Source organism: Periplaneta americana, chromosome 3, assembly GCF_040183065.1.
Source record: "Periplaneta americana isolate PAMFEO1 chromosome 3, P.americana_PAMFEO1_priV1, whole genome shotgun sequence".
NCBI classification, from domain to species: domain Eukaryota; kingdom Metazoa; phylum Arthropoda; class Insecta; order Blattodea; family Blattidae; genus Periplaneta; species Periplaneta americana.
In genome coordinates this window covers 42,680,658-42,704,174 of record NC_091119.1, presented here as the reverse complement: position 1 = coordinate 42,704,174, position 23,517 = coordinate 42,680,658, and the positions used below count along the sequence as shown (strand labels likewise).

Below are 23,517 nucleotides of genomic sequence, written 5' to 3'. Positions count from 1 at the left end.
GGAGTGGGAATATCCTCCTCGAAGATCATATATTTTTTTCACATTTTTTTACACACATCCCCGCATATTCAATAAAAATTATTTCTGTGTTCGTTGCTGTGTCTGATTTTCTTTGCGGTAGATTTTGCAAGCATGTTGCACCTAAAATCCGAAGGCTGTTGATGCATTCACATTTTCCGAAAGCCATTACAATCACTGGAGACTGGATAGAAGACTTCTTTCGAGTTTTTGGGTAGTGTAGGGACTAGGGAGAACCATATGTGAAATTGACATTGCATCATCAAGCTGCAGTAAAATTTTGAATAAATATATTGATATAAAGTATGTGATATAACATATGTAATTTATTATATCAACTTTGTAACATAATTAAAAGCCTTGATGAAAAAAATATTCCTAACCTCCAGCTGTTGCTTTACGAGGTTAATGGTATAATATAGATATTAACACGTGTGATTTTTCTGATCAGGTCAAAACGTCGTGAGACATAATGCCGCTATCCTGTCGATTCTACAAAGAAAAATACCCCGAAGTTGAAGATGTAGTAATGGTAAATGTGCGGAGTATTGCAGAAATGGGAGCATATGTTCATTTATTGGAGTACAATAATATAGAGGGTATGATCCTTCTTTCTGAGTTGTCTCGGAGAAGAATTCGATCGATAAATAAATTAATTAGAGTAGGGAAAACGGAACCTGTGGTTGTGATTCGAGTGGACAAAGAAAAAGGTAACTGACTAGGAAAAAAAATATTTATTAAATATTTTACGTAACCTATTAAAATGGAATTGTTTTGTATTATTTGAGTTCTAACCAGAATATCACGGTAATGAGGTCGGAGTTTAGTTTGTTTCTGTGTATAGCGGTAGTCCCTAAACATTTATTTTATTATCAACATTATTTATGAGGACATACAGGTAGAACTCCTTACTTTCATGACCTCGGTACTGGAATGAGATGGTGCGGTAGACACCATACTTCGACCGCTTCTTACGCCCAGGAAGGACACGATACTCAATTTGATAGGAGGCTGGGTGGACTCAGAGGCTGTTCTGGAAGCTGACTGAAAAATTCCTGTCACCGCTCGGAACCTTTCAGGCTGTAACAATTTGTTTTACCAACTTAGTTATCCAGCCGCCACATTTTATTACCCAAAATTGATTTGAAACTTTTGCACTTTATTAGGTTCTATCTTACTCTTGACAATGTGCAACATTACCTTGGTATTCTGGAGCTGTTCCGAATCTGTTACGAAAATTACGTTTTAAATGTCGTCAGGGTACATCGACTTAAGTAAGCGCAGAGTGTCTGCAGAGGATGTTGAGAAATGCACAGAGAGATTTGCCAAAGCAAAGGCTGTTAACTCCATTCTTCGTCATGTAGCAGAGCTCTTAAATTATGAATCTGATGATCAATTAGAAGAGCTTTACCAGAAAACTGCTTGGCATTTCGAAGAAAAGTACAAGAAGAAAGCGTCTGCATACGATTTCTTCAAACAAGCTGTTTTGTAAGAATAATATTTATTATCTATTCTTTATCTATATACAAAGTTATAAATTAATACTATAAAAGAAGCTAATTATATCTATAAAGCTATAAGAGAGGCAGTGTCAAACACGACACGTATGTGCAATGATCTAAGACTTTATTGTTACTCATATACTAGGTGCACCATCAGGAAGTTTCTTGCTTGAGTTGACATTTTTAAGCTGTCGCTGGGATCTGAAAACAGAAAACATGACATATTTTTCTTTTATTACTGCCAGGGATCCTTCAATTCTAGCAGAATGTGGCTTAGATGAGACGACAAAAGAAGTTTTGTTAAACAACATTAAACGCAAATTAACGTCACAAGCTGTGAAAATTCGAGCAGATATTGAAGTAGCTTGTTATGGGTATGAAGGCATCGATGCTGTGAAGGCAGCCCTGAGAGCAGGGCTTGCGTGCTCAACAGAGGAACTGCCAATCAAGATCAACCTCATTGCTCCACCTCTCTACGGTAAGTCTTTCAAAATTTGTATGTACCAAACTTATTTCAAGTTGATATGGGATTTTTACACTGTTTCATAACTAGACCTCGGAATCTTAGGCATGAAAAATTGACGTTTTAGGCACCTAAAATAGGCTACAAGATGATGTAATTATGCACTATTCTTTAATTTTAGGCAAGGAAAAATGTTTATTTTTGGTGTCTAAAATGAGCCACAAAACGATTAGTTATACATGAAAGTAAGTATTTTTGAAGGATTCGTAACAAGCTTTTTTTTTACGGTGATGGGTTGTTAGCCCTTCGCCCAACCCCCAAGCTGGAGGACCTCCCCTTATCGGCTGTCCACAACTGCTTATTCAATATATTCGCAGCTACCCTCCATATCTGGAGGCCGTCTCCTCTATCCGCAACCTGAGGACGAAAAAAAGAAAAAGAGGGGAAAAAGACCTTTGGGGAGGCCGAGACGTAGATGGGAAGATAATATTAAAATGGATTTGAGGGAGGTGGGATATGATGGTGGAGACTGGATTAATCTTGCTCAGGATAGGGATCAATGGCGGGCTTATGTGAGGGCGGCAACGAACCTCCGGGTTCCTTAAAAGCCAATAAGTAAGTAAGTATTTTTACATTTTTATGTGTATGACTATAAGCATCACAAGTTAGTTTTCATAATTAGTAGCACAATATATTATCAAGATTTTCTCCAAATTTTCAGCAGTTAGGCCTTTTATCTGTTAAAATCATTTTGAAGACTGAAAATGACCGTTCCTCTGATTCGAATAATGTATAGCCTAACTTCCTTCCTTAAATAATAATAATAATAACAATAATAATAATAATAATAATAATAAATTTGTATAACTGCTCTTAAAAATAGACTTAGGCTAATTTGTGGCCGGGTGTTAGCCTTAAATAATCTGAGAACACCACTGAAAACTAATAAATTAGTTACCGGCTTGCCTACCACAACAAAGAAAATGTCTAATTCTTCCTTGTTTGTTACATAAACGACAAAAAATTATTTTCCCATCGTAAATAAGATCATTAAATTCCACTAGCCAGAAACGAATTAAGCTTTCGAACATTTGTCTTTCGGCATTATTTCGCTTCACACTGCTATGCAATGCAACCAGTGGTGTACGGTAGCATGACGTAAAGGGAAGCAGTGCCTGTTGCCTACATACAGGGTTTCCATGGAATTGCTGCCCCAAAAACCGCATGCCACTGAACGCAACTAATACAATACAGGATATGAGCACTAAACTATACACACAGAAAAAAACTAGAAATGAAATTATAGAAATAAAAATTTAAGCTGTGCGTTGCGCATTGTCATTGAAGCATTCAAAACGGTTGGTAGTTAAGACGTTAATCAGAAACATATAAATTGTTGGCGGCCAGCCATAAATAGCTTTTCACTGTTGACACATATTCGCCTGTAGTCTTTGCATGACAATATGGTGTCATTCCGTGCGTGAGACAAATTTTGAAATAAATAATTTAAAAATTCTTGCAATTCTTAAAAAAAATGACTTGTTTAGGAAGAAATAGGCACTGACCCCCATTTTAGGTAATTTTAGACACTATGAAAACTGCTCCCAATGAGTATAATTTTCCATAAATTGCAAACATCTGCAATTATTTTGCACATTTTCCTAAAGGAACTAAATAGGCATTTGCCTAAAAATCCGAGGTCTAGTTGTAACATTCAACATTTTGTAGCCACAGGTTGGGTCCATCATCATGGGACACCTTATCTATCGAGTCTGGTCCTAGAGATTAGCTCATTGGTAACTGATTAAAATATGGCCTTTATCACTTATTTCCCTGATGATGGAACAAACATAGCTCTAAAATGTTTGATGTTTTTACATCTGCTACATAATGCAAAAGAGAATTCTCACATTGCATTGAGCACTGAGAGAGCCTTAACTCATATATATTTTAAGTTAATTGCCTGGTTTCGACTGAAATTCAGAGAATGGTAGCAAGAATCTTAGGATCCACACCTGTGGAGTAATGGTTAGTGCGTCTGGCCACGAAACCAAGTGGCCCAGGTTCGAATCCCAGTTGGGGCAAATTACCTGGTTGAGGTTTTTTCCAGGGTTTTCCCTCAACCTAATATGAGAAAATGCTGGGTAACTATCAGTGCTGATCCCGGACTCATTTCACCGACATTATCACCTTTTCATTCAGATGCTAAATAACTTGAGATGTCGATACAACGTCGTAAAATAACCTACTAAAAAAAGTCTTAGGAGAAATCTTCATGTACCTGGCAGCGCACTCTAAATGACTTCACTGAAAGTTGTGTTCTGTTGAAGTAACTTTTATGGTTGGTACATAGGGTCAGGATCATAAGAAGCAATTTGGGATAGAATACAGGTCTAAAGTCGTTTCATTTGTGAGTTTTAATATTTACCAGAAAACCAAGCTCATCCTTGTGCACTTGTACATGTTGGAATACCTATCGCACAGGGCAATCTTGCCAGCAGAATGGTAATACTTTTCCATTATCAGTAAGTTTGCAGTGACAATAGAGTGGCGTCTATTACTATGATGCTGTATTAAGATTCAAATTATTATGTCGGGATCAGAGTAGGCTATAGGCCTAGTGTTTTTATATTCTTTGTTCCATAGCTAATAAATCTTTTTGGATTTAGGAAGGAAATAGTGGTACAATCAGACTGACATTCAATTATGTTAGTTTTGCGTGAAGCACATGCATTAAAGCTCCTGCAAGCAAAGAAACAGCTTAGCTTTGTAACATATTGTATGTTTGAATTCCACTCCCCAGATCCCCCAACCAATGGGAACTGAATATATCACTTGCGTTTCCAGGACCACACAAGAAGTGGACAGTGCCACATAGGCTAAATATATTATCTAACTTTCCTTTTGCAGCTTATCTGCCTGCTCGTTCAACTGCCATCCCTCCACCTGTCTGCCTGCCATCAGGGCGAGGGAAGGGGCAATTGCTGTTATTTACAATATCTTGCTCTGTTCCTGTACATTTCACGTGCTTCATTAGAAATGTCAGAAGTCGAATTTTTCTCTGCAACTGCTGTAGTCTGTCACAGAATTTCAAGATGGTGGTGAAAAATATTTCTTTCTGTCACTACTTTTCTCTCACTCTCTTCCTCCTCCTTCCCTCTTTCTCTTATTCTTTCTCTTTTTCTGACATGATTTGGTAAGATAAGTTTTAAGGTAAGTGTTCATTGGTCTGAACCGCACATGCCACAAGGGCTGCGTGAATCGCATTTTCATATTCTTTGCATTATTTTAAATAGACATGTGTTCACTGATCTGCACTACAAGAATCAACTCTTGGAAAATGCGAATGGATTCCTTGGGAGAGCAACTCTTTCGACGCATGCGGCACATGCTGATTGATGATATCAGAGCCGAATTCTGATTAGTGGACGATACCACAAGAATTGTGTGTCCGCATTTTCTCCAAGTACAAAATTTCTCACTGGCAAGCTGATAGATGCAATGCATGACGACATGCTTATCTATCACAATTATTGTTCAAGATTATGAAGAATTATTTAACCTACAACACACAGATTACAGCCAGGGCTGGGCAAAATACTGACATCCAAGTATTTGAAATACAAATACAAAATACTTAAAAAAATTGTATTTGAAATACAAATACAAAATACTTTTAAAAAATTAACCAAAATACATTTGTATTTCAAATACGGTACTCAAAATACATTTGTATTTCAAATACTCGATACAATATATAGGCCTAAAGAAATAAGAATATTACTGAAAATCTAAAATGTTATATTAACATTAAAAGTATTTTTACCTCGAAATTTTATATAAACACTGTAACTGAACATTATTCCTTTTCCCAGTCAGCAATGAAATTATGCTACATATGAATAATTACTGCTCCCTTAAAAAAAAATAGTTTCTCAAGAAGTTTATCAGATAAGGATCCCTTTGCTTGTGAATGAATAAATCCTGCAAAACAGAACAGTCTTCCTACAGGTGCAGAGGTACACAAACTTGTATTATACTTTATAAAAGCTTGTTTCACTGTTGGGTAATTCTCTAGAGTGCACAGGGTTGTCCCTTTGCCATTGAGATGAGATGGCTCTCTGACACTGCCTCACCAAATGATAAGAAGAGGACACAGAATATGTGTGTGAAACCAGATGAGGAGTTCTCTGTTACACCTGTTTATATCATGTTTGAATTGCAATATTTGAGAGACTGAGTCATGAAGAGAATTCCATCGAGTTGGGCAAGGAAACTTTGATGAATATTTCAAGACATCTGATATAATTTCTGAGGATTTGGGTCTCCTAGACGCATTCTATAATGCTGACCATTTAGCAAGTGTTGGGTGATGGATCCTTGATGTTGGAGATTTCTTTATGGCATTAAGGGAATCAGTTGTGGCAAGAAAACTAGCAGTTCTGAAATGGATAAGCAAATAAGACAAAAGTTCATTCTTCAAATCCAAATCCAAAACTTGAAGGACAAGAAGAAAAAAAAAAGTATTTTAAGTATTTGAAATACAAAATACATCAATTTTATGTATTTAAATACAAAATACTTTCGAAAATCCTTACAAATTACAAAATACAAATGTATTTCAAATACTGCCCAGCCCTGATTACAGCAATCAACGTAGGGACAATATATGGGAAGAGATTGGAGCAATAATGAAACATATTTTCTTTGGTTGGTTCAGGCATCAGTACTTCAATGAGAGATGTAAATTTTTCATGGATCATTCGATAATACTGGAAAAATTTAACAAGTCTTTCATTAAATCTGGAAATAAAGCATGAAATTCCCCATGCTCTAATATTTTGCTTCAGGCGTTATGCACCCTAAATCGTTTACGTCTCTTCTTTCTTTCCTCTTCATCGATGAGTAGGCAGGCAGCAATAATTCCATCACTATCACTCATGTCTGATCATCACATTCAACTCGAAGTATAGAATGAGAGAAAATTCGCGTGCTCGCACGCATGCAATGAGGGCGAACCTGATAGTGAATGCACTCCACATAAATATTGCGATTCGTGCGGCTCTTGCAGTGCGTGCAGTGCTGATCAGTGAATGCTTACCTTTACTATGAGGACATATTGCCAATTTATTGTTGGCAGATGACATTTGGACAAGAAATCTCAGTAAGCTGTTCAGTTCTCCCATTGTGTCAATGTTGTGCTCTCTATTCCTTGAACCTGCACTTCTTAAAAAATTAGAAATTAGTATGATATATATAAGATACTGCAAGAGACTGCAATACAGGTACTTAGTACCCTAATTGGCAGAGGAGAAAAGAATAAAAAGATAAAAAATTGACATACTGTAGATGTTTTCTGACTTTCCAGTCAAATAATATATCAAATATAAAAAATGGGTATCACGAAGGTGACATACACTTTATCATGACACCTTTCATATGTTTTCAACAATTCATTCATTTCACCATGCTGTGAATAATAGTAATTTAATTTATAAGGGATCCAAGAAGGGAACTTTTGCTTTCTGAATTAAACACTAAAGTCATTAATTCCTCTCAAAGATGTTTGACTTCATTTGTAACTTGTATAGTTTAAGTAGATGTTGTTGTTTAGTCAACTGTCTGAACCTTATCAGTGACACTGATAAGGCATCACTCATGAGCCAACTAAGCCAAGAGATAATGGGTAGAATGAGCAGTTCCTTTAAATATGGGTAATTATTTTTTCACAAATTTATGTAAGACAGTTAGGCTAAGTATACATATATTATAATCTTTCTTAATATTATTTTTGTGTTTGCGAAAATCGGCCTTCAAATGTCAAAAGTACAGTGGGCTATGTTTAAGTGATTTATTATAAGATCCAAAGCAAATTTCTCCCCTTTCATTGTCAACCTTTCACATGTTCTTTCAGTGGTTTCTCATGTGTAGGTAACAAATGCTTTTACAACTGAGAAAATTTTTGTTAACAATGTGGTCTCTGGTCTTCAGTACCTGTTGATTATCCGACTTTAAAATAATTCGTAACGAAAAATAGAAACAATTTATTCTGCATATAATAATAATAATAATAATAATAATAATAATAATAATAATAATAATAATAATAATGATAATAATAATAATAATAATAATAATAATAATAATAATAATAAATAGGGCTTTGAGAACGTACTGGAGAGCTTATTTATTTATCTACATTTTCTTATGCACGAAACAATAGTAGTAATAATAATAATTAGATGTTGAGTTCGTCATTTTATGTTTTTGATTTCAAGCAAAGATTTATGAATTGTTTTACATGTGAACTATTCCCAGATTGACTTGTAGAAATTCGATATCAGTGATGCTGGAAACTTTATTCCTGCAAATAACCTCTAAAAAAATTATGTATTTGCAGTATCACATCACCTAACTTAATGTTTAAATTCATATAATGAGAAAGTAAAATCGTACTTTTTACATTAAACAATGATTTACAATATTACTATATGGATTATGGTTGAAGTTTTTAGGTTTTATTCTTATACCTTTCTTCGTCAATACTTTAACACTAAAAACAATTCTTTGTAGCAAAATGATCTAGTTTAGTATTTTTGAAGTGATTGGAAATAGTCATAACATGTAAAAGTCATCTTGGTAAACTATCTTCCAGTCATGACTACCTCTACACCTGAGAAGCAGGATGGTTTGAAAGCCCTGACGCAAGCCATTAACAAGATTGAAAGTACCATTACAACGATGGGAGGAGTTTTCACTATTCAGATGGCTGTAAGTATAATTAATGAGATATGGACATTCTGAGTTTTTACATGGATAGGAGAAATCAGGTGGTTTATTGTAGTGTAATGTGGATTTTAAGAACTTATTTTCCTGAGAAAACTGATGTCAGTAGGCTGGGATATAATTAGTATCCAGTCCCTCCCAGGAAGTCCTCATGTGAGTCCCAGATCCATTTAATTCTGTGAATAACACCTGATATGGACTCCAAACATGGATGTGTATACAGAGTTCCAGAACAGTAGAGAAGGGAATCCATCTAATCTCTGTTTGGCTTAGGAATGAAACTATATATAAACGCATGTGGCATAGAGTTGATATCTGTTACAGCACAGCCACAAGACCATTCTGCAATAAAACAGTATACTGCAATATTAAATTCTGAATGATTATCACATAATTGTTGTCTATGCAATGGTATAGTTGTGATTACTTACATTATAATTTATAATAGAGGAGCAACATGTCCAATACATGAAAATACACTTCAGATGCCATAAACTTACTTCTCTGCAATGAACAAAATATGTTCTATGGCAAAATATTAAAGATTATTTTTTTTGCAAGTCGATTCGTATAAATTTTTACCAAAGAAAAACTTTCGTTTATTCCAGAGATGCATATTTGTAGCATTTTCTAAAAATGGACATGTTAATTTTTGAAAAAAAGCTCCTTATTATACATCTGAAACATTTAACTCCACCAGAAAGGTTGGGTGCCATACATGTTGCTACTTTGTCCATAATCACCATGTGGTGGTCAGTTGATCTGAGATGCATGACATGGCGTGAATATAGTGGGTACTTGTGTTTTGACATGATAATTACTTTCATTGTTATTTTGTAGCTTTGTTCCTATTATTATTATAACTATTATTCCAGATCTAGTTATTGTTTTAATAATAGTGTTTCAATGCAAAGTAGAGAGTGCATATTTATTGCGTTTTGTACATTTCACAAAGTCAGAAAAAGCCTGAAAGTAATGAGTGCTGCATGAAAAGAGAAAGGAAATTGGTTTGTAATGTGCATAGGTATTTAGAGGTACGGACCAAATGGTAGACCTCTGATTCCTGTAACATTAATGATTAATAACTAGTACAGTTCTGAAAGTAGGCAAGAACACTATACTAGAAATTGGAAGAGAAGTTCATTGTGGATACATAAGAGATTGAATCAACACTACTTGATATGTTGCTTCGAGTTATTGCATGCAGATGTACATATATTGCTGTGTTGTATTAGTGATGATGATGTTGAGAAAGTTTTCTAGAACTGTATGAGTTCATGTCAGCTGTCCGTTTCTGATATTTGCTCCATAGGAGATGATTTAAACTTCTCTGCAACGTAGCAGTATTGCTGCCTTATGGTACAAACTGTCAGTCCCTTCCTAATTTTCTAGATGAACCAGCTAATCAACCATGTTTATTTTTTCAGCCTAAAGTTGTAACGGCAACTGATGAAGCAGAACTTGCAAGACAAATGGAGAAAGCCGAACAAGAGAATGCAGAAGTGGCTGGCGATGATGATGAAGAGGATATTGATGGGCAGGTGTTCAGTGCAGGAGAAGAGGGGGAGGATGGTGAAGATGGAGCCGGTTCTGCCGAAGGAGAGGATTGAATATTATATTATAATGCTGCTCATATTGGAGAGCATAACGCCTCGTATTTATGAATATTACACAAGAGTGCTTTTGGATCTGTATGATATTGTTACAGAGAATAACAAGTAAACTGTACAAAAAAACTTTAAAACTTGTCAAGTTTTTTTCTTCATATTTTCTTGATAAAGGGAAATTGCATGCAGGCTGAAAGTATTATATGGAATGACATCATATTTTATTAGATTCGTATTTTTGTTTAACAACTCCCTGTTTGTTATGTTCAGTATATAATTTTTATTATTAAAATTCCTTAATTATATATGTTGGTGTGTTGGATCAGTATTTTTATTTGTGGCTGTATGCCATTTCTTATTATAGCATATATTCCAATATACACCTTTTAACAGCAACAGTTTTAAATAAGCTGTTTTCAATAAACACGCATCTCTTGATAGTAAATGCGTAAATTACAATATCTTTTAAACTTATTATAACAGGAAACCATTTAAGAGTACCACAAAATGTAGAACCAATGAGATATTTTTTAACAGTACTGTAGTTCTTGACTAGACTGTCTAATGTGGAAAATCACTAGTGATTGCACAGTTTTATAGAACTTCTTTGACAGTATTTCACACAATACTTACAGAATGACACTACAAAACTCGTCATTCTTTTTCCTTTCTTCCTTTGGATGTTTTCCTCATATCCCTCCTCCTCCCTTTCCGGAGAGTCAAAACACTACAGCAGGTATGCTCATTCTCTGACTCCCGATTATGTTCTGTAATCGCAACCTTCGAATGCAGAGTGTTCTGTTCCTCGTTCGAAGCTCGACGGATGACTGCGGAAGGCAGTTCAAGTACTTAGTAACGTACGAACAGTGCAGGACAATGACACAATCAAAACCTTTAGTAAGCAAACGATCATTCGTACATTGTGGGAGGAAGACTATTTTTGTTGTGAAAACGTAAAGTGTTTACTATGTTGTAAGGTATTGTCAGGAATACTACTGAGCAACATAAAACATACCCTCTGCCATCCAGAACATGCCGAAGTGACAGGGAAGCTGTTTTCTGTAATATGTATTCATATATCAACATTATTATTATTATTATTATTATTATTATTATTATTATTATTATTATTATTATTATTACTAGTACAATTATTGTTATTGTGGTGATTTTATTCCAACAGAAATACATGTTATGATAAAATAATTTTTCAGGGGTGCAACGTGCACTACAGTTTCAAGAATTGAAAGCATTTCATGATAGGCCAAACATTGAAGAGAGTCGAACAATTCAGAGTCTGTGTTTAGGAGCAAGTTGTGTAGTATGTTGGGAATTAGCTAAGGCACTAAAAAGCCTTTTGAACTTGTAGAGAAATCTATGGTGCCTGAACAAAATATAGTTAATTACATCTCACTACTGGAACAGCTCAAATGTGAATTCACAGAACATGGATTTAATGATTTTAGATGTATGGAAAGTGATATTAATATTTTTGTTAATCCTTTCATAGTAAATTGAGTACAATTCGTGAGAGTGCAGTTCCAGGATGAGTTAATTGATTTACAAAGTCACGTAGAATTCAGAACTAAATGCGGAGAGTATGACTTGCCAAGCATAGAAATATTCAAAAATGAACAAAACGCAATATCCCAAGAGCTTATTTGCAGTCACTCGAAATATGTGTGCAAACAATTATTTTCGAGAATGAAGGTTGCTAAATCCAAAAATCCAAACATAGATCCCGATTAACAGATGAGAATCTTTTGTGCATTGCAGTAAATTCGTTGGGAATAGATTTCCAATTACTTGCAGAAAAGATTAGGCCTACACATGTTGAATGTGGAATACGAAAATAACATTATCTATGATATAATAGTATCATAACTGTATAAAATATAATAAATAATGTAATAACTGAATATTTCCTTTTTCAAATTCAGTTTATTCTCCGTATTTGTAAGACAGTGAGAGAGATGCCACTGGCGGTGCTGCAATGTAGTTGCGGAGCCCAGTTCCTACACTGTGTGTGTTATGCAGTGCAGCATCATCCGTGTAATCGGCGCTTTTACAATTTCGAGCATACCTGCACTACAGCATCAAGCTCCAGATTCAATATAGCATATTGTGCCCAGTGTCATATTTCCTGTTTTCTTTCCTGTAGATACATCCAGTCTCAGTCGAGATGTTGACTTCCAGACATCTGTCAGCAAAGCACGAAGTTACGAGAGTCTAGAAAAACATGATCAGCAATTTTGCCTCGAACCCTTAGTCAGGGACAACATTCTTATTTTTTTTTTAACAGTTCCTTAATGATGTATCGCTTACATAGTTGTCTAGCATCAGCGGAATTTGTGTTAAGCAAGTTGCTGTTTTGGAGAGATGGATCTTAAGACTCACCATGGGATTACCTGACATTTTCTTGCAGTTTTGGAAAACCCAAGCCTGAATCCAGCTTGTTACCCAGAGATAATACTGGTAGTATATGACGTAAAGATGTTCTGGGATATCCAGCTTTACTTTTCTTCTGAATATCATCATGTTATGGATATTTACTACCTTCTATTTTTTTCTAATGGCCGGTACTTGACTGTTTGTTATTCACCCATATAAAGCCAGTTGTGTAGACCAATTTACCGATGAGAACTGTTGCTTGGGATGCACCATAGGAGGCTGGTCTATGCTACACTTGCGATAAAATGAGATGATGGAGATCTGTTGGGATGCCACAGGGAAACCAAAGTTTCTGGAGAAACCCCCTGTGTTACCTGGACCATGGGTAACACATGTCATAAATCGGAGGTATGCTGGGGATCGAACCCAGGTTCACAGATTATGAGTCCAGTGCTCTATTCTAAAATATATTACACTCTGTTAAGTTGAAATATTATATGTAATGGAAAACATGAACACCCAAATAGTGAGGACAACAGTAAATTATAGCTACGAGAAAATTTGAGCTGAGACCTTCAGAAAAATGTGAGACAGAATTCTGAGCACAATTTCTATTACTGTTATGAAGACTTCACATAGAACTTCAATCTGGAGAATAAACTATTTCCCCCCCCCCCCTTCATTCCGAAAATTTAATCAAAACCCTTGAATATTACTGAACTGTCACTTCATTTAAACAAATAATAATAAAAGATTTAACATAGATGCCAGTGCTGTTTATAATAAAACTTGTTTTTAATACAATTTACACACCATCACTGAATCATCTGACAAATGGAATGCATAGAATTCAACATGGATTTCAGTGGATTCCAGTTTGATCCCCGCAAGTATCAAATGGAGAAATAAAAGAATATAATTCATAGTTACTTCAAAAAGGCAAATGTAACATTTGCTGAGCTACAGGCTATATAGGTTGGAAGTGAAATAATCCTGCAGATTGATAGAGGTGATAGGGTACACTTACAAGAAATAAAACCTATATTATTTTTTGTAATTAAATGCACGGTTAATTAGAAAATTAAGCTGGAAGTTTCAGCACTCCGGCAACATCGCCACTAACACAGTAATCTTTCTTCTAGTAATACAGATGTAAAAGGTCAACGAGCCTCCCTCTCTTGCTGTGATGTTAAATCTGTTCACATTGTTCAGTGGCTTGAAATTAGTGGCTTTTAAATTAAATTCACACGAAAACTGTCCATGCTATTGAAATATGCCAGAGGGATAAATGATTCTTTGTTAGATTTTCTATCAATGGCAAAAAGACACAATCCTACTCGCAATAATTACCGAATAAGACAGTGTTAAACATTTGGGAAAAAAACTTTTTTTGAGAAAACTATGAACTTTCCACCAATATGGTATTACACTTTTTTGTTACATACAACATGAGCTATTAGCTCTGAAAATCTGCAGGGTTATTTCACTTCCATCTGTATATTTCCGCAAAAATACCAAGATCAACATTTTTCGATACTTTTCTTTTGTGTATATGAGAAAGCAAAAAGGCAAATACTTTTTCATGATGAAATATTACTACTATTTCAACAACAATGATAAGAGAAGTTACAATGGGCAAAAATGTAAGGAGGTACACATGTCACATTCTTTCAAAGAATTTTGGGAATGATAGGATACTTGTGGACTCCAAACCTCTTGCCCATTTGTCTCTTCAAAGGGGACTCTGATAATTTTGAAGGGAAAGAGCCAGAAAGAGAATGACCAGCAGAACACATACAGTACAGTGGTAAGGTGACACCTATTGCTACACACAGTTCCTCAGTTGTGGGGTTATGTCTGGCAGTAGTTCCTCTCTCTTTGGCAATTCAAATTACATTCCAGTTATAAGCACAAGTTTTATAAAAGAGCACAACAAAACATATATGTTTTAGTTTGCATCATATTTGTTTACATCACTTAACTACATATTAGTACACAATGTATTTGAAATGGAACATTATGAAGTTATACATCGGCAAGGCACTGATATTTCATTCGTCAGCAGTATGATTTTTAACAATTATTTATGTAAATGGATATAAAATGTTATTTACATTGGCAAAGAATGTAAGCTTAGCACCTAGTTTTTGTACCATTAACATTATATACATTGTAACTGATTTTAATAGGATGGAGTTGAGAAATTGTACAAATTTTAACAGAATGGGATTGAAAAATACTTAATTTCTTTTATTGTCCTCACAACTATCATTTCAAGTGTTGCAGTTATAATGTGTTCCAGTAATTAATTTCAAAACGACTTACAAGGAACACATTTTGTTCAATTGAATATGGTGCAACAAAAACATAGAAGATCACTGGATGGTAAATTTACCCAATAAACTTGATACCGAACAAAACCATCCAATTATTTCTAATGCTATAGTGCAAATGTGAACAACAGGAAGAAAGATACAATATCTGTTTTCTTTCAACATTCACAAAGTAAACTAAAAATTATGACTGTGACGGACAATAAAACATTGAAGTATTTCAAACACACATCATAGAACATGTAAGTATGTTCCACACTGAGATTGTAGGCATGAGATGTTGGCTGAAATTAGCTTTATAACTTCTCCATTGTCTTTCGTATTGAGAAGGGCGATTTCCTTCTAATATAGCTCTTTTTTTCACAAGAGCTCAAAAAGGAACATCAGTATTAAAGTTCGCATATAAACATTGCATCATGAATCCTGATTTTGCAATTTTTGCATCAAGCATGCAATGACTTGGAGTAAAAATATACTAATGAATCTCCCAAATACATAATTTAGAAATAATATTCCTAAAGACAGTTTTAATATATATTGTAATCTGGTCTATGACAAGTAGTTTGTCTCTTACACTTCAGTCTTCCCTCCCTCTTCCCTCAATGTTCTTACTGGCTGTTACAGATTCATTTCCAATGTGTGTGCTTGTCTGTCTGTCTCTCTCTCTCTCTCTCTCTCTCTATATATATATATATATATATATACATATATATATATATATATACACACACACACACACACACACACATACATACAGGGTGAACCGTAAGTTATGTCATTAATTTCATTGAGATATTTCAAACAAAAAAGTTTAATACAGTTTTTGCTCGTTTGTGCTTTCTTTTCGAGAAAAAAATTATTTTATATGAAACATTTCATAGCGTATTTTGGGAAAGCTATTGAATTAATTCTCAATATGTTCAATCAATTTAAGAGAGCAATGTATTATGATAATAAATGACCGAAAGAATTTTAGTTTTGTCCTTTAAATGTGCAGAAATTTGAGCAAAACAAACGTAATTTTTGTTCTGCAAAGGAATTTTAAAACTTGATGCACTGTGACAATGCTATAATCCATGCAAGATAAAGCTCGCGTATGCAAGAAATGGGCGAGACAACGAGAAATGTATATATAACACAATTGCTTTTAATTATGGCTCGGGAAATTTGATTTCTTGTATATAAGTTTACCGATTACTACTTTAAAGTGGAGGGAACTATTTCTAACTGGTAGAAGAAAATGTTCGTAATACGACAAACAAGATTTCTTAAATTATTAATTACATTTGTATAATGTAAAATAAGCCTTTCTTATTGGCTGTGTCCACTGAATATTTAATTAAAATTAAATCAAAGAGTTTAAAAATAATATTTTTTGTGCATGAGCATTATAAACCGTCTTTATCGTTACGTTTGTGAAAATCGTGCATAATATGCCACATTATCATACTAGTGCAGTGAAAATATTACCATGCCAACTAAAATGTCGTGACTTCTATTAAGAAGGCATAACTTGTATCATAAAGTTAACATCATGCATAATGTGGCCTGCTGAAGTGGTGTGCAATTTGAAAATGGGTCACAGTCCTGCCATCTATCCACAATATGTGGAACCCGAACGACTGTGACGCAAGTGAAGTGAGTAGACATTAGATACACATTATGAAACGATTTGCCAATGCTATAATATCATTGTTGTCATAGCAACCTCTTTCTTCACAGACCATCGTATCAAATCTGATGTTATTTCTTTATTAATATTGTTTTATAATGCTGTTATACAAAAAAAATAGTGTATGAAAATCATTTATGTTATACAATTATTACATTTGTAAAAGGTATGAAACGAACATAGTGAATTTCATAACATTTTTACTCATGTAATAAACTATAACATTATAAACTTGTTTCATAATATTACTATTTTAATTTTGTTTGTTTCTTTAATGTAAAATGAGCATATCGTATTTTTATTTTTTCCTTTAGAGTTTTAAATGTTTTAAAATTATGTTTTTATAACGTGAAATATGCATCATCATTATTGTTCACGATCTCTAGAATATCCAATTTAAATGGGAGTATAGGAATATTTCTTAATCTTTTCATTTTAGTTTGAAATAAGCGTGTATTATTGTCTGTGTTCTCTGAACATTTAATTAAATTTAGGTTGCAGAGTTTATTTTAAATTTTCCAAGAGTTTGTTTAAAGTGAAATGAGTATTGTTCCTTCTCCATTCTCTAACACAGTTTAAACACAAAAATTAAACAGTATATCATCTGTATTTGTCGCACAGATACTTCGTAAGTCTCAGAAAGTAGGCAATGTGCATAATCAGAGGATGTGCGACCTGGGTCACAAGAGAAGGACTAGTTGAGGTAATAAAATTAGTTTTGTTTCGTTGTATGTCTGATCATGTACATTGTCTCCTTTGTGGGACTTATAAAGTATCTGTGCGACAAAACTTTTTTCTAAGACTGTACATGGCAATGACCTTCAGCAAGCCAGATGAAGGGGTTATTCAGAGCAACACAATGTATACTGCCTGCTGGTGGCAGCATTGCAAGATCTCGTAATTAATATATTTTAAAATGCACGTTTTTGTGGAAAACTATTCAAAACATAGCAAAATGGTATTTTACTTTTTTGTTGCTCTTTACTGAAGGAATCATCGACCAAAATTAATTACATTACTTACGGTTCACTCTGTGTGTGTGTGTCTGTCTGTCTGTCTGTGTGTTTTTTTTACACCCAGTGGAGAAGGGACATCCAACTGAAAGGGTGATAACTACGCATGTAAATGCAACACAGTCTGTTCTAGTATTTAGAATTCTGGACAGCCCTGTTTACCCACTTTGCAATATGCAAGAAGATATGGACAGTTCTCCTCTTCAACACTGCTCTGCACCCTCCTGTACAAACGTCTATGACTGATATTGGGAAGCACGCGCGAAACTCTCTTCCTAATATTTTTTTATTACTGTTATTATTTGAAATCTTTGTACGTGTACACATTGTCTGTATTGTATGTTTTAAGAGAATGGCCATTGGTCAAGTTCTAAGCAGCATAAAAAAAGTTCTCGTATCTACTAAGACAATTAACAAAGTACAGTAAAAGCCCAATATAGCGCTGTTGTTGGGGTGGGGGGGGGGGACATATCTAACCTCCATGTTATAGCTGAACCGCTATATATCGGAAGTGATTATAATCCATGTGTTAAGTGACAAGTCACATGAAGATGGGTAAAGCTGGTAATTTAATGCACTATAACTCTATACATGAATTTAAATAATGTAATACATTTTCTATTATAAACTAAACTCACCAGTTATGCAGTTTATTCCATAAAAATTGTTATTGTATTGTTTCTGGCAATAGCTCACTTCACTGTTTATAAACTATCCTGATTTTACATTGACTTAAAAAAGTCCGTAAGTTTTGTTTGGCGGACTAAATCACTGCGTTTTTTTCTCCGTGTATTGTTTTATATTAGCAAGATGGAGGAGACAAAACTGTTTGGTTCACTTTGCCTTTTCAGCCAAGACATTACATTATTTAGATTAAATATCACGTCAATAACACTTGGAATTTTGTCTTTCTCTTCTACAACATTTTCATCATCAGCAGCTTCAGTTCCACTACCACTATGATATCTTCACCCTCTAATTGTAATTATCAACAATCATTATAATGCCACATTCCTGTGACAAGTTTGCCTTTGTTTCTTTGCTTTTTACAAGGTCAATTATTTTAAGCTATTCACTCACTGAATATGCTTTTCGTTTTTGCGACATTACTGCACTTAACATTTAATTAAATTAAGACTCAGAACGTGTGACACAGACTAAAAATGAACAACTTAACACTCAGAACATGTGACACAAACTAAAACAGGGTACACTTTACAAGATTTGAGAAAACTAAAATAAAAACACATTCTTGACTTGTTAAGGCATAAATTGTTTCCCGTTATGCCTGCAAAATACCTAGGAATGCAGGTTTACAATCCCAAAACCCCAAAGAAGAGGTCAATGTCCATTAACAGTTGTACATATACCTGCTGATGCAACACATTATACTGCAGAAACGCTCTATGCAGTTTTTTTTAATATTTATTTCCACTAAATGTATTGTATATTCTACGTTTTTTACTGGGAGACATACTTTCTCCGCATTAAATACGAATTTGCGGTAAATCGGACTGTGATTATATCTGGCTTTTACTGTACTTCATTGTTGTGTGATCGTGAAAATGCTGTTTGTATACTATTATGCTGATACTATGTTCGCATATAAAATGATTTCCAGACTACAGACATCCAATTCAAGAGGTATTTACACCTACTTATAGGGATTTGGCCGGATGTGGAAATGTTCCAAGTTCTCATGTATAACATGAAGAATCGCAACCAGAATGAAATGAAGACATAAGACTTGCAGTTATTAAAATTACTAATAAATAATATATATTGTAATATAAGTGTTGAAAGGTGCATATTGTGCATCCGAGTGTGATTGGTTGCAATCTGAGATTTACCGAGGGTTGCATATCACGCGAAGATTGCAATGAGCATTTCAAGATGTATGTTACATACTATTTTTTATGCAACCATATCGTAATGTACCTAAGTAAATTTTTATATAGGCCCTATTATAAACATTTTAATTTGGAAAGTTAAGAATAATGAAAACTAGAAATATCTAATCGATTAGTAGTTGTTCATATGTTTGTATAGTTACATGTTAGTGTGTTGTTATTTATTGTTGATTTTATTAAAACATTTAGAAGGTCGATGATATGAAGGTTAATTGAAAATTATAATGAAATTTGACGAAATTGATGAAGATTTTGGAGGAACTCCATCTGAGGTGGTTGAAGCGGCGACTAGGTATAAGGAATGATTTGCTGCCTGAGAAATCTAAAAAACGGTATGAGCAAGAACATGATTTATTCACAACTTGGTGTAAAAAGAAAAGTGTCAGGAAAATTAGTGAGAAAGTGATGGCGTATTTTCTGGAGAAATCGAAGGTAATGAAATCTTCAACATTATGGTCTATTTATTCCATGTTAAATTCTTCGTTATATCTGAGTCATAGTGTTGATATATCGAAGTTTGGAAGTTTGACCGCCTTCTTGAAAAGAAAATCAGTTGGATAATCACTGCTCATATTAAATGATTAACCAAGAACTATTGGTTCGTATTCAATGTCTATGATGCAAAAATGATGTACATTCACCCATTATTTCACCCCAGGTCATCACATGCTTATCAAATATAGACAATGCAAAAAAAAAAAAACGGGTTTTCTGGGAAAGACAGGAATTTTCATTTTGTACACTTAATAAGGATGGCTACAATGAAAGTGTCTCGAGAATAATCCTGCAGCCTTAACCTAACCTCAACATGATCAGAAAAATAACAGAATCAGACTTTGAACTGTATCCTGGAGCAGCAAAACAGCATTCAAGCGATTCTGCCAGTGCTAGGCATGCATTTATGTTCGAAAATCTCTCCAGTGACAGACGTTGATGCATTTGTTCAACATTCCATTTCTTCTCTCTTTACTAAATGCCATATGCTCCACATGTACAGCCATTCTCCAATCTGTGAGAAGTTAACAAAACACAAAAAGGAACCACAAACAAAATGAGATCACATAAAATTAACATCAATAACTAACAGAAAAAAAAACTACAATCAATTGAAGATGTGTTAACATATGGTGGAAAAATGATGTTAGCAAGATATGCAGAATGTCAGGTATATGGTGGTTCAATTTATGGTAAGTGCACTATAGCCAAATTGGTTTCCATGTTAAAGATAGATTCAAATTCCCGCGAGTTAAATGTGGAATTTGTAGCAAGCAATTACAAGGGACAGGTTTTCTCGGGATAATCGCATTTCCACTACCCTAGTTCCACAATTTCTCGTTATTAATGCTCTATGAGAAGCTTCAAGATTGCCAAATGCCTTTAAGCTGAAATATTCAGAACATGGTTCCATGTATTAAAACATAATAAATTATTATGCAGATAGATTTATTTATTTAATATACAAAACACGATAGCTTGGAAATGCATATCCATCAATTGTATAATTTATTTATTGCACAACAGCAGGGTCGATCCTTTTCTGTTAGTGACCCTCACTGATAATGCAATGAAAAGGTATTCCCTAATATAGTCACTATCAAATCTATCAAATAATTCAATTATTCAAAACTATCGCATTGTTCCAAATTTTATAACAACTAAAAACGTTTGGGTTACAAATCAAAATAGAATATGAAAATTAACGAACGAATTATTCACTAGTTACCAGTACATTCTGCTATTAAATACAGTAAAACTCCGTTTTAACATTCCCGTTTCTTTTAAGGAATTTCCGTTTCTAAGGAAAAATCTGTCAAGTCCTAGCCAATTACCATAAGAATAATGTAATTAATTCCCACTTTTAAAGAAACTGGTTTAAGGAAAATCCCACTTTTAAGGAATATTTTTCAAATGGATTTTGTGATAATGAAGCCCAAAATATCGAATCGACTTTCAATAATCAATACTACCAGCATATTCAATAGTGCATCTCAATCGATAGTAATGCAGCATCACGTGGCAGCATTATTCTTTATAGTTCTTTATGGTTTTGCTTTGCATTGCTTTCACAGAGTGGTTGCTTTGCTTGCTTTCTCCTTGCGAGTTGTATGGATATGTTTCCAAGTGGTTTTTTTTTTGTTAGTTTATACTGGGTGTTCATTTCAAAGTGTGTCATGACGTCACTGTTGTGAGTCAGCGATTTGAAGCAAGTTTCAGCTTTTATGTCAGAGAAGTTGCCTATTAATCAAGGCGTTCAATCTGAACTTGAGAATGTGTATGGTATAACTTGAACGTCGTAGCAACAGATGGCGGTCTGTAAAGTCTGTGTGCTACCATAACCTCTTTCGAACTGTTTTTTGTGCAGGCAAGTCGTACGCAGGGTATTTGTTATCATTGGTTTCGTATCAAATGCTCCATGTCCATGTTGATCATCGAAGTTAATGTCAACAAATACATAAGTAATCGTCTTAACCCTCTGCACACATCCCGACAGTAAGAAAAAAACTCACCTCAGTAGGTGTTTCCAAACGGTTCACATTCCTACCACTACAGGTGTTACCGTACCGGTACGTATCGGTAAGTACTCTTCAGAATGAACGCCGTACTTGCTAGGCAACTTCTCTGGCACATATGTAATATGCGTCTGTGGAAGTGTAGGAAGATTGAATTCTCTAGGCTTAACGACTAACCATATGACGACATACAGTGAGCCATGATACACTTTGAAATGAACACACAGTACTGTTTATGCATCGTTATAATGGTGACTAAATGGAAGAAATTAACTATAGGATGAAAAATAAAAATAATAGGGGATGTTAAGGTTAATCCTCAAATAACACTATAACATATGGAAAAAAACATGGTTTGCTAACTACTTCATTATGGGGAACAATGAAGAGGAAAGAAGACATTTTCAATGCCGAGTTTCAATGTGGTTTGGGTTCAACCGAATGGAAAAACATTCGTGCCTCACCATTTGAAGAGTTAGAAAATAATAATTGTAGGCCTAATTACATAATTATAATATTTAATATATAACATATGTTAGGACTAGTTATTTTAGCTTTTCCTTCCCATTTTATGTAAACCCCCTTTCAAGGAAAACACCTATTTAAGGGGGGGGGGAATCTCTCAGAGATTCGTTAAAAAGGGGTTCTACTGTAAGTTCAATTCAGTTGATAGTATCAAGGACTAATAAAAACTCCACTGTTAGAAATCTTGCATATACAGTAAGTTTAGGCTCTATGTGTTTCTTATGCTACTGCACATCTTTTCTAAATGTCTAAAAGCTATTGTCTTTGCTGTACATCCAACAAATTGTACACTCTATACTTGTTTTTTTGAAAGCTGGGACATGACAGTTAAGCAGCCGAGCTTGGAACTACAGTGCTATGTTGCCAATATGGAGTACCATGCTGCCAGCTGTTGGAAGCTAGCAATTTACATTAAGATGGCTGACGTTAAAACATTAATTGACAATTGACGCGAAGGTAAGAAAACAATACAAAAATCGACAGAGAATCAAACACGAAACGTACCAATGCTAACATTGTGTGCACAATAAATGTCGCCAAGAGAGCGATTAAGCACTCGCAATGTGGAAAGAAAGTTTAGCAACTCAACCGTTGTTACCATAGCAACAGGCCTACCATGCTATATGACATTCACTTGTTTTTCCAATCACAACGCTCCTGTCATGTCCCATCTTAAAAAAAAACAAGTATAGTTCCCAATTCTGTATTTATACAATTTTTCCAACTTTACAATTAAGAAAATACAATAAACCGATTTCAGATAGCATCATTTAAAGAACATTTGCTT

General features: G+C 34.4%; 2 protein-coding genes across 7 annotated transcripts in view; one reads left to right on the top strand and one right to left on the bottom strand.

The window, feature by feature from the left end:
• Positions 1–85: 85 nt before the first annotated feature.
• On the top strand, positions 86–10,683 carry eIF2alpha (eukaryotic translation initiation factor 2 subunit alpha). The gene is made up of 6 exons (XM_069820387.1): positions 86–321; positions 470–728; positions 1,278–1,506; positions 1,766–1,998; positions 8,639–8,754; positions 10,197–10,683. Exons 2-6 carry the CDS (start codon positions 491–493, stop codon positions 10,377–10,379), a joined length of 999 nt encoding a protein of 332 aa, XP_069676488.1. The 5' UTR covers positions 86–321; positions 470–490; the 3' UTR covers positions 10,380–10,683.
• LOC138695959 (reticulon-4-interacting protein 1 homolog, mitochondrial-like) overlaps positions 1,500–23,517 on the bottom strand; it is a 56,903-nt gene continuing 34,885 nt past the window's right edge. For 2 of the 6 annotated variants that reach the window (XM_069820373.1, XM_069820374.1), the window contains exons 10-11: positions 7,085–7,209; positions 1,500–1,721 (exon numbers count right to left, since the gene is read on the bottom strand). In XM_069820373.1, the coding sequence (XP_069676474.1) occupies positions 1,651–1,721; positions 7,085–7,209 (196 nt within the window). In that variant the 3' untranslated portion in view covers positions 1,500–1,650. Of the gene's footprint in view, positions 1,722–7,084; positions 7,210–19,203; positions 20,705–23,517 lie in introns of those variants that run through there. The other 4 variants (XM_069820379.1, XM_069820376.1, XM_069820380.1 and 1 more) reach the window with 2 other exon arrangements.